We start from the raw sequence: 12,280 nt of genomic DNA, 5'->3' as shown, positions 1-12,280 counted from the left end.
ATCACGATGCTAACATTTACCCGCCTTGCTATCACTATGCTAACATTAACCCACCTTGCTATGACTATGCTAACATAAGCCCACCTTGCTATCATAATGTGAAAATTAGCCCACTTTGCTACCACTATGCTAACATTTACCCACCTTGCTATCGCTACGCTAACATGAGCCCACCTTGCTATCACTATGCTAACATTAACCCGCCTTGCTATCACTATACTAGCATTAACTCACCTTGCTATCACGATGCTAACATTTACCCGCCTTGCTATCACTATGCTAACATTAACCCACCTTGCTATGACTATGCTAACATAAGCCCACCTTGCTATCATAATGTGAAAATTAGCCCACTTTGCTACCACTATGCTAACATTTACCCACCTTGCTATCGCTATGCTAACATAAGCCCGTTTTTCTATCACTATGCTAACATTAACCCGCCTTGCTATCCCTATACTAGCATTAACCCACCTTGCTATCACGATGCTAACATTTACCCGCCTTGCTATCACTATGCTAACATTAACCCACCTTGCTATGACTATGCTAACATAAGCCCACCTTGCTATCATAATGTGAAAATTAGCCCACCTTGCTACCACTATGCTAACATTTACCCACCTTGCTATCGCTATGCTAACATAAGCCCGTTTTTCTATCACTATGCTAACATTAACCCGCCTTGCTATCACTATACTAGCATTAACCCACCTTGCTATCACGATGCTAACATTTACCCGCCTTGCTATCACTATGCTAACATTAACCCACCTTGCTATCACTACGCTAACATAAGCCCACCTTGCTATCATAATGTGAAAATTAGCCCACCTTGCTACCACTATGCTAACATTTACCCACCTTGCTATCGCTACGCTAACATAAGCCCATCTTGCTATCACTATGCTAACATTAACCCGCCTTGCTATCACTATACTAGCATTAACCCACCTTGCTATCACGATGCTAACATTAACCCGCCTTGCTATCACTATACTAGCATTAACTCACCTTGCTATCACTATGCTAACATTAACCCACGTTGCAATCACTACGCTAACATAAGCCCACCTTGCTATCATAATGTGAAAATTAGCCCACCTTGCTACCACTATGCTAACATTCACCCACCTTGCTATCACTATGCTAACATAAGCCGACCTTGCTATCATAATGTGAAAATTAGCCCACTTTGCTACCACTATGCTAACATTTACCCACCTTGCTATCGCTATGCTAACATAAGCCCGTTTTTCTATCACTATGCTAACATTAACCCGCCTTGCTATCCCTATACTAGCATTAACCCACCTTGCTATCACGATGCTAACATTTACCCGCCTTGCTATCACTATGCTAACATTAACCCACCTTGCTATGACTATGCTAACATAAGCCCACCTTGCTATCATAATGTGAAAATTAGCCCACCTTGCTACCACTATGCTAACATTTACCCACCTTGCTATCGCTATGCTAACATAAGCCCGTTTTTCTATCACTATGCTAACATTAACCCGCCTTGCTATCACTATACTAGCATTAACCCACCTTGCTATCACGATGCTAACATTTACCCGCCTTGCTATCACTATGCTAACATTAACCCACCTTGCTATCACTACGCTAACATAAGCCCACCTTGCTATCATAATGTGAAAATTAGCCCACCTTGCTACCACTATGCTAACATTTACCCACCTTGCTATCGCTACGCTAACATAAGCCCATCTTGCTATCACTATGCTAACATTAACCCGCCTTGCTATCACTATACTAGCATTAACCCACCTTGCTATCACGATGCTAACATTAACCCGCCTTGCTATCACTATACTAGCATTAACTCACCTTGCTATCACTATGCTAACATTAACCCACGTTGCAATCACTACGCTAACATAAGCCCACCTTGCTATCATAATGTGAAAATTAGCCCACCTTGCTACCACTATGCTAACATTCACCCACCTTGCTATCACTATGCTAACATAAGCCGACCTTGCTATCATAATGTGAAAATTAGCCCACTTTGCTACCACTATGCTAACATTTACCCACCTTGCTATCGCTATGCTAACATAAGCCCGTTTTTCTATCACTATGCTAACATTAACCCGCCTTGCTATCACTATACTAGCATTAACCCACCTTGCTATCACGATGCTAACATTTACCCGCCTTGCTATCACTATGCTAACATTAACCCACCTTGCTATGACTATGCTAAAATAAGCCCACCTTGCTATCATAATGTGAAAATTAGCCCACCTTGCTACCACTATGCTAACATTTACCCACCTTGCTATCGCTACGCTAACATAAGCCCATCTTGCTATCACTATGCTAACATTAACCCGCCTTGCTATCACTATACTAGCATTAACCCACCTTGCTATCACGATGCTAACATTAACCCGCCTTGCTATCACTATACTAGCATTAACTCACCTTGCTATCACTATGCTAACATTAACCCACGTTGCAATCACTACGCTAACATAAGCCCACCTTGCTATCATAATGTGAAAATTAGCCCACCTTGCTACCACTATGCTAACATTCACCCACCTTGCTATCACTATGCTAACATAAGCCCACCTTGCTATCATAATGTGAAAATTAGCCCACCTTGATACCACTATGCTAACATTTATCCACCTTGCTATCGCTACGCTAACATAAGCCCACCTTGCTATCCCTATGTTTACATTAACTTGAATGATAACTGAGAGGAACAGGATGACACAAGGAAAAAAAAAATAACTGTGAGATCCAAACTGTCTAATGATAATGAAACAGAAAATATCTGAGATTGTTTTGGGCCCAGAAGCATCCCAGAAGCTCAAAGTCAGTTTAAAACAGTTCCCGTATTCCTCATGGCATTTTTTAAAACTTTGAACCTTAACCAACTGTTAAGCACAGCGGTGGTTACATAGTGCTGAGGGATTGTTTTGCATCTATTCTAAAAGAGTTGATATAAGAAACAGATATTTTCATAGAAATTCACCTCCATGTTAAACTTAACTTAATGTTTTGTAATGGAAAATTCAGATTTTTTTCGGTGATTCATTGTTTTAAAGATCAGTGCTTGTTGGATGTTTGTTCAAAGGTTTGTGTCCCCGTTCCCAGATCTAAACTTGTCTCCTGATCGTGTCCTGGCTCCCACAGTACATGGAGACCAGTTTAAAGTTCTGCAGTTATGCTGGTACCATGTCTTGTCTCCGTCCCTCAACTGCTGAGCCTGCCTGTCTGCATCTGTATGTTTTTGTCTGAGTTTTTGCTCGATGCATGGAACTTTGAACCCGCCTTCACGCTCTGTGGATTCCTGGAACCCTGGATTTGTCTGTTTCTATGTGGATCGGAACCCCTGACCGGGCTTCGGACACCTGGATTCCAGAAATGTTCCTGTCTGATCTCTTTTCCCTGACCTGGATCGGATTCCTGCCAGCTCACTGAGGTTACTGTGTCGGGGACACTCTGGGCAGCTCCTTGAGCCGCAGCTCGTTTGGCTGTCCTTCGGCTGGATCCTGCCTTCCTTGGAAAGGAAGGACTCTTAAACTGTTAAACCAGGTAAGTGACTCACATGGATAATCATCTCCTGTCTGATGATCGTGGTCACTTACCTGTGTTTCCCCTCCAGAGTGTCAGTGATTGGGTGTTGCCTCTGTTATGTTTTGTTTTCATAAACGTTTTGCACTTTCCCACTGTCTGTCTCACCTTGAATACTTGGTCCATCTGTCCCGTTTCATGACAGTCTCCCTGTAATTGCATTATTTTTTTTTCACATCGATCTGAAACAGACCAGCAGGTGACATGAATAATCCGACTGGAGTAACGCTATGAACGGCGGAGCTCCTGCTGCAGGTTCCAGAAACCCAACAATCAGCAAACGTTGTGAGATCCCATCAGTGTGATCAGCTTGATGGGAAGCGACGCCTGCAGGTGACCTCATCACTCTGATGGTGAACCTTTAGAGACCATTTCCATCAGTAACAAGGAGTCATTGATCTCTGTTCCTCATGGCTGCTGCTCAGCATCTATAACTGCAGGATGGGGGGGGGATAAATTGACCTGACAACTCATTTAATTCTAACGATGAGTTAATTGTGATTTTGGGGCCACAGAGAGCTGATTTATCCTCAGAGGAACAGAACCCGTTGATGTTTCTCCTAAGTCAGCTGACGGATGCTAGAAAAGCATAGATGTGCAACAAAAAGACTGATTAGTCTCAGTGTGAGCGGCCATCTGCTGAGGCCGACTGGGGTTCAAGGAGACAGAAGCAGAGATACAGATATAAATAATAAAAATTAAACTTTCACTTCAGCTGAATGTACGTTTTTCTAGATACAGAGGTCAGGAGAGTCGCTCTCTGCCTGTTAATACTGAATCATCTCCTTAATACTTCAACGATAGTAACAAGGTGTTACTTTATTATATCTCTTATACCATATCCATTGGTTGTGCTGTTCTTTTTCCATCTCTTTGCAGGTGATGAAGCAGACTGAAGACGTTTTATCATAATCTCCATTTTATCTTCTCTTTCTTTCATCTATTCTCCTTATTTTTCCTATTTTTCCTTTCTCGTTCTATTTACATTGCAGTGTCCATATAATCTATAAAACTCCCTGCATAAATTATAATAAAGCAATTTATATGCATAAATCAAGCCGAACACTGTGGCGATAGCCGCACCGCTCCACTTGTGAAAGTAAAACCTGTTGGGCTCTTTTTGGCATCAAGACAATTATTCTAACCCTAACCCTAACTCCTCTGTGAGGAAAGTAGCTATTGGCTGTGCTGTAAGTCGCTGGAAGTCGCTGAATGACGTCATTGTCTAATTTGCATAATATATATATATTTTTTCAACTTTTTTTTTTACTTTTTCTTTTCCCCTTCCCCTTGTGGTCCACTAAGGAGCTTAAAAATCGTGGTAAAACATTAACATTTTGAACAACAACACTTAACAATCTAAATGGAACAAATAAAGGCTACAAATAATCAATGACAATGTGAGCAAATAATGGTAATTATTGTTAATTTCTTTTCAAACTAATAAGATTTCCCTCCACACACGCAGGCTGTGCTTGAGTGGATCCTCGTCGTGTTGGTCAAGTGTTCTCTATGGCAGGTTCAGCAACTGAGGGAGCTGACTTCAGCGTGATCAACCTGCGCTGTCAATCCCTGCACATGCGAGAGGTTCATTTGCAGTCTGGACGCTGAGGGTAAACATGCTGTGGCTCTGACTGCAGCGCTAAGAGGGACTCCTGCGGAAGCGGGACAACGGGGTTGGGACGCTGGAGGCGCCCCACGGCAGACACCAAGAAAGTCGCTAGATTTGTCGCTAGTCGCTGTTTTGAAAAAGAGTCGCTGCAGGGGTCTGAAAAGTCGCTAAATATAGCGACAAAGTCGTTGAGTTGGCAACACTGGTGTTGCAGAGGAGCTGCTGCTCATTTACAACTTTTAATGAAAGTCAATGGGCAAAGATTTTTGCGCCCTATGGCGGAAATACGTCACCAATCTGACAAAAAATGGAATGACGCTTTACTCTTCATTAAAGATTAAATATTAATCTTGCACATGTAAAAACTATATATATATATATATTTTGAAATATTATACATTTCAATTTAAAATGAAATAATAAAAAAATTATTCTTTTATTATTATTTTATGTCTTAATCAGGGTCATTGGTTCTGGGGAGGGAGCCTTGGCGCCCTCTATTGGCCAGCCGACACTGGATTTGGGTTGCCTGGCTGCTGTTTAAATATAGTCAAAGTGCTCTAATCTTTGATTTACTTTGCAAAAAACTCAGATCTGTTCAAAGAAAAATCCAGATCTGTTTTTCCTGATGTGGATTTAATATATTTATATATATATATATATTTTTTTTTTCATTTTTTTATTTTTTATTTATTTTACGGTAGCTGATATGGAAGTCCCAAAATCTCATCGTATCCGTTGCAGAATATAATGACAATAAAGGCTTTTTGACTTTTTGACTTTGACTACTGAATAAGAAACTAAGGAAATTATTCTGGATCAAACTAGCGTCCATAAGTGACTTTATCTCAGAAAAAACTGAAGTAAAAAGTCACTGATCATCTAACTATTAGTTATTGATTATTAACAATCAAACTGACCGTAAGGAGATAATTTTGTCCCTCAGTGCTCACCGTAGTCTGCTGAACTTCCGGTCTGTAGCAAGACACCCTCCACACACCCTCCAGGTAGTTATGGGCGTTCAGGGGTGTGACCGTGGCGAGCCCCTTGGCTCCGCCCCCTCCCAGGTAGGTGCTGCGTACGCCGCCCCAGCCCCATGGAGCTCCTCCCCCATGGAGCGGTGGCTCCTCCTCATGCATCCATCTCTGCTGCTTCACCGGTAGCCTGTCGACCTCCCAGGGGGCCTCTGATGGGGGGGTTGTAGCGGTGAGTGGGGCGGCGTTGGGTGTGGCCGGGCGAGGGGTCATCTCTCTGCTGGCGCCCAGAGCCCGACGCAGAGCCAGACGCCTCAGCTGCTGGTAGGGGGCGCCACAGACATTACAGTGCGAGTCGGAGGAAGCATGGCGGCCTCTGTGAGGCCACTGCAGGCGGCGGAGCTTATCGTAGACGAAGGAGGCGTAGGCTGGGTCCTGGGGGAGGAGGGGGAGGGGGAGATACAGGTCAATGTGTGAAAAAACCTAAAGCCTGATATCTGATCCACAGACAGGATCTACAATGTAATCAGTTTATTCAGTCCAGCAGGTTTTTCCAGCTCTTCTTCCTATTAAAGGAAAAGTTTGGTGATATTTAGAATTCAAACTTCTGTTCAATAAATGATCAGTGTTTTTAATTCAGAGTAATTTAACTTGAATGTGCTTTACTGGAGGCATCCATGTTTGTCAAAGAACACTACTGCCGCCTACTGGTTAGTGACGTCACGGTGCGGTATCGGCTGTTGATCAAGTCCCAGTGCTGTATCTGCTGTTTGTCACAACGCGCTATTATCCAAGTCATCTTGAAAACATTCTTCTTCCAAATGTTGGCTACATATTACGGGTTTTTTCTCTGGCCAGAAGTTCGATGGCAAATCCTCCCTCTTCAAGTTGGCGATCCAACGACCAACCCGTCCGTGGAGGATCAGGAATCAGAAAGGTGGAATAACTCTTTTTTCCACTTTTACCCGATGTATTCCAGCATCCAGCTGCCATGCACGTGGGCATTGTCAGTTTCACTATAGCTCTGGTGAATTTCAATGGTGAAGTCCTCTGGAAATCTTCAATAATTGTTGTTGATTGCAGATGTGTCTAGTAGTTCCCATTGATTTAGCTTGGAAAGCGGGGAGAATGGCGCTAGGCTTACCGCACCGTGACGTCACTGCTGGAAGATGGCAGGAGGGAGGGGCTACTATATTTGGGCAAAAATGGCCGCTCCCAGACTCAGTGATCGTGACGAAAATTATTATTTTTATTAGTTTTAGGTATAAATAATGATCCATTAATTGTTCCTTGCTGAACGGACTTTTCCTTTAAAAGGAAGTTTTTACTTTTCACTGTCGCCACATGCTTGCCCAGGAGGAAACTTTAGTAAACCTTATCCTTAAATTAAAAACACCTTCAAGCTGATCTTTGTATTTATTTTGGGTTTTTCTTTAGCTGATTTTAAAATGTATTTAACCTTTTTATCTGTAAATTCTGGGGGGGGGTTTCTTCAGTTTTGCTCTAAATGGATTTCTGGCTTCACTCTGATGCAGCAGCTGGTTTACTTTTTTATTCAGCTTTATGTTTTTCCTGACAAAAACTCTGCCGGGGTCTGACCCCGCAGCAGACGGGCATCTCCCGAAACGCCGAGCCCGGGCTTGCCTGAGAGGAGCTTCTTCCTGGGTCCAAAACCCGCAGGTTTTAAACCCGTAAACGTCTGTAGAGGGCCCTTTCAGATTTAAAGCTGGGCGTTGTGTTTCTCGGGGTTTGACCTTCCCCCGTCGACTTTAGTCGGCCTTTTACCAGGCCCAGGGTCAAAAACAAAATTTGGGGAAAAGCTTTTTGCCCCAGCGGACGGCTGGCCAAAAGGCAGCAGAAAGGTGGGCCGGCTGCCCCGTTTTAGCACACGCCCGCCCAGAAATTGTTTTATATCCAAAACTGCCCCCTGCAGCAATTTTAATCCGGGTTTTCTTTCTTTATTTCTGATTTTTGCCTTTTGAAAGGCTGAAAAAAGAAAATTTTGGTTTGTTTTAAAAGAAGAAAGTAATTGCAATGTTTCTGGGCTCAGGTTCTGTTCCCCCAACCCCTTTCCAGATCTTTTTGGCTCCTCCTTTTTAAAAACAAAAAAAAAAAAGGGTCAATATAAAAGGGGGAAAAACACTATTTTTCCAATTTTAGGTTAAAAATTTTTTGTTAGTTTCTTTTTCCTAAGGGGTTTTAGGGTTTTTGGGGGTTGAAGCCATCCCAAATTTCCCCTTTCCTTTTTAAAAAAACCCTATCTGTGGTTGGCGGTGCTGTCAGCGGGGGGATCGGTCCCGGGGAAGGGGGTTTTGGGCTTTTGGGTTTTTCTTTGGAAAAGTAGGAGGGGTTGGGGGTCGGGTTTTAACAAATTTTGATTCTTAAAGGGGGGGTCGGTAATTTTGGGTTGTTGTGGGTTAGAATTTTTCCACCGGGTTTTTGGCGGGGAAATTAAATTTTTAAATGGGGCGGGAGCGGTATTTTAATGACTGAATGCCCCCTTAATGAATGAAAATGGGGAAAGAAAGTTTAAGAATGAATGATGAATGTGAAAAGGATGTAGTGTTTTGAATGAAAAGAAAAGAATGAAATTTATGAGGGGGAATGGGAATTTAATGATGAATTTAAATGATTTAATGATGAATGAAATGAATGAATGAATTTAAAGACTTTAAAAATTAAAGGAAAGAATTTAATGAATTTAATGAATGAATGAATGAATGATGAATTGGGAAAGAATGAATGATGAATGAATGAAAAGAAAGAATTTAATGAAAATTTAATGAATTTACAAGAATGATGAATGAAAAGAATGAAATGAAAGAATGAAAAATTAATGGGAAAAGAATGGGAAAAGAAAGAATGAATGATGAATGATGAAAAACTGAAAAGATGAAGAATGAAAGAAAAAAGCCAAAAGAAAAGATTTAATGAAAGAATGAATGAATGAATGAACCCATAAAAGAATTAAAGAATGAATTGAATGAATGAATGAAGAAAAAGAATGTGAAAGAAAATTTTAATGAATGAAAAGGGTGAATGACTGAAATGGTTGACTGAAAAGATGAATGATGAAAATGAATGAATGTACTGAATGAATGAATGGTAATGAATTGAAAGAATGAGAAGAAAAAAATGGGGAAAGAATGAAATACTGAATGAATGAATGATTTATTGAATTTAAAGAATGATGAAAATGAATGAATGAATGATGGGAAAGAACAAAAACAATTTTGGGTTTTGGGGAAAGGAAAGATGGGGAAATTTCCCTAAATAGATGACATAATGCAAAGAAAAGGTGATTAATGGAAAAGAAAACATTTTGCCCTTGGCCCCCAATAATTTGCCAAATGCAATAAACCCTTTTTTAAAACCCTGCAAGCCTAATGAATTTAAAAATGAACGAATGAATTACAAGAAAAATGAATGAAAGAACTAGCCCTAATCCCATTCAAGAAATTCCAATCATTTTGGTTTAAATCCCTGAGAATATTAATTACCCTTTTAAATTAATTAAGCCTTCTAAGGGTGAATAATTTTACTGCCAAGCCTTTTTAGAAAGAACCCTTAAAGCATAATGCCGAATTTGTTTAAAACACCAATTGGGAAAGAATGCTAAAGTGAATGATTCCTGCACTGAATGAATCTTAAACCAATTAAGAATTAAAAAGATGAATTAATGAATTAAGGGAAAGAACCTTTAAGAATGTTAAGAAGGAAAAAGAAGCCAAAGGGGGAAAGAAAGCCATAAAAACCTTTACTGATTTAAACTCTAAAGAAAAAACTGCCCGAAACCCGAATGTTTGGGAGTTTGAACATGAGTGAAAAATTAAAAATGCCTGAATGAATGCTGAAAAATGATCCCTGCCTGAAAATTGAATTCTTAATGATTAAAGTAATGTCAGAATTAATTGATGCATGAATGAAAGGGAATGACATGGATTCCCCCATATCCTGAAACCAAAATAAACCAAAAATAAAAAATATAAAACATAACAAAATTCCCTAATTATTTTAAAACTAAACCACATAAAATCCTCCATCCCCCATCCTAATCCCTAAAAACCCAAAATCATTCCCTCCCAATTAAAAATCCAAAATGAAAAATCCCCTTCCATACCAAAAACCCTCAAACCATCCAAAATCACTATCCTATATGATATAATCCAAACCATAAAATCCCTTAAAACCCCATCCCTAAAATTAAAAATTAAACATATCCAACCCTCCCTCAAACCCCCAAATTAAACCCTCCCTCCCTAAACCCTTCCATCCAATCCTCAAACACCATATCCATCACCAAACCTCTTTATCCTACCCTTATCCCTCCTTCAATATCCCAACCCCACCTTACCCCTCCAATTTCCTCAAATCCTCATTATTAAAACTCCTCCTCACTAATACAATCCACAAAACCATCCAACCCATCCCTTCCCCCCAATCCCTATCCTTTATTCCTTTCCTTTCCCTCCCTCCATCCAAATTTTCCTTTTCCCTCCATCAAACCATCATCCCAAACCCACCATCCATCCATCCATCAACCAAACCATCCATCCCATCCAATCCATCCCTCCATCCCCAAAAACCCCCTCCATCCATCCCTTTCCCATCCCTCCAAACCAAACCATCCATCCACCATTTTTTCCCCTCCATCCATACACAAACCCCTCATCCCCCTCCATCCCCAAACCCATCCATATTCCATCCCCTCCTTCCCAATCCATCCCTCCATCCCTCCTTTCCCCCATCCATCCATCCATATCCATCCATCAAACCCTCATCCATCCCTCTACAAACCATCCATCCATCCCCTCCAAAATCCACCATCCTACCATCCACCCCCATCCTTTCCCTCATCCCTTTCCAAAAATTTTTCCCTCCATCCACCAAACCCTTTTCCCAAACCCTCCCCTCCATCTTCCACTTTATTTCCCTCTTTCCCTCATCCCTCCCATTCCTCCTCCCCTTTATTCCATCCAAACCATCCCAATCCATTTCCCTCATTTTTCCCTCCAAAACCCCCCAAAACCCCCCATCCTTTTTTATCCAAACCAACCCATCCCTTCCATTTATCCTTTCCCCCATCCATTCCATCCATCCATCCATCCTTTCCCTCCCCATCCATCCATCATTTTCCCCATCCATCCATCCATCCATCCCAAACCCCTCCAAATCCATTTCCCTCCATTTTTCCCCTCCCATTTCCAAACCAAACCCCTTCCCTCCAATTTCCCTCCAACCATCCCTCCATCCCCCATCCATCATCCATCCATCCTTCCCCTTCCCCCCATCCATCCCCCTTCCCTCCACCCCTCCAAACCATCCATCATCCTATCCTTTCCATCCCCTCCATCCAACTCCCCTCCATCCATCCATCCATCCAACCCCTCCATCCATCAAACCTCCCCTCATCCCTCCCATCCATCCCTCCATCCAACTCCAACCTTTCCCTCCATCCAATCCCTCCTTTCCCTCCATCCCTCCCATCCCCCATCCCCATCCATCCCACCCTTCCCTCCAAACATCCCTCCCCTCCATCCCCCATCCTTTTATCCCCATCCTTCCCTATCCTCCCCTCGCTCAATCCTCTTCCCTCCCTCATCCATCCATCTCCATCCCATCCATCCATCCAACCTTTACTTTATCCTTCCATCCATCCCATCCAAACCACCTTTCCCTCAAACATCCCCTCCAAACCAACCATCCATCCCTCCATCCATCCATCCCTTTCCATTTCCATCCTCCCTCCACCCCCATCCATCCATCCTTTCCCTTTCCATCCATCCATCCCTCCAAACCCTCCAAACCCTCCCCTCCAAAACCCTCCTCCTCATCCATCCCTCCATCCATCCCTCAAACCTTCCCCCTCCATCCATTTCCCTCCAAACCAGTCCCCTTTCCCCCCATCCTCCATCCTCCATTTCCCTTTAAACCATTTCCTTTTCCCTCCCCTCATCCCTCCATTTCCCTCCCTCCTCCTTTCCCTCCATCCCCTCATCCATCCATCCAAACCCTCCATCCATCCATCCTTCCATCCATCCGGCCCTCCTTCCATCCCATCCATCCCCAAACCTCCAAA

The 12,280-nt window shown here is 42.3% G+C and overlaps 1 protein-coding gene across 1 annotated transcript in view; it reads right to left on the bottom strand.

Moving 5' to 3' along the window:
• Positions 1 to 12,280, bottom strand: part of LOC119773970 — a 38,580-nt gene that overhangs the window by 7,914 nt on the left and 18,386 nt on the right. Inside the window, exon 2 of the mRNA XM_038271212.1 lies at positions 6,181 to 6,636. Within this exon, the coding sequence (XP_038127140.1) occupies positions 6,181 to 6,636 (456 nt within the window). The remainder of the gene's footprint in view (positions 1 to 6,180; positions 6,637 to 12,280) is intronic.

The sequence above is a fragment of the Cyprinodon tularosa genome, unplaced genomic scaffold (assembly GCF_016077235.1).
Source record: "Cyprinodon tularosa strain WSP-4 unplaced genomic scaffold, ASM1607723v1 ctg795, whole genome shotgun sequence".
Lineage (NCBI taxonomy): Eukaryota > Metazoa > Chordata > Actinopteri > Cyprinodontiformes > Cyprinodontidae > Cyprinodon > Cyprinodon tularosa.
This window is presented reverse-complemented; position numbering and strand designations above follow the sequence as displayed.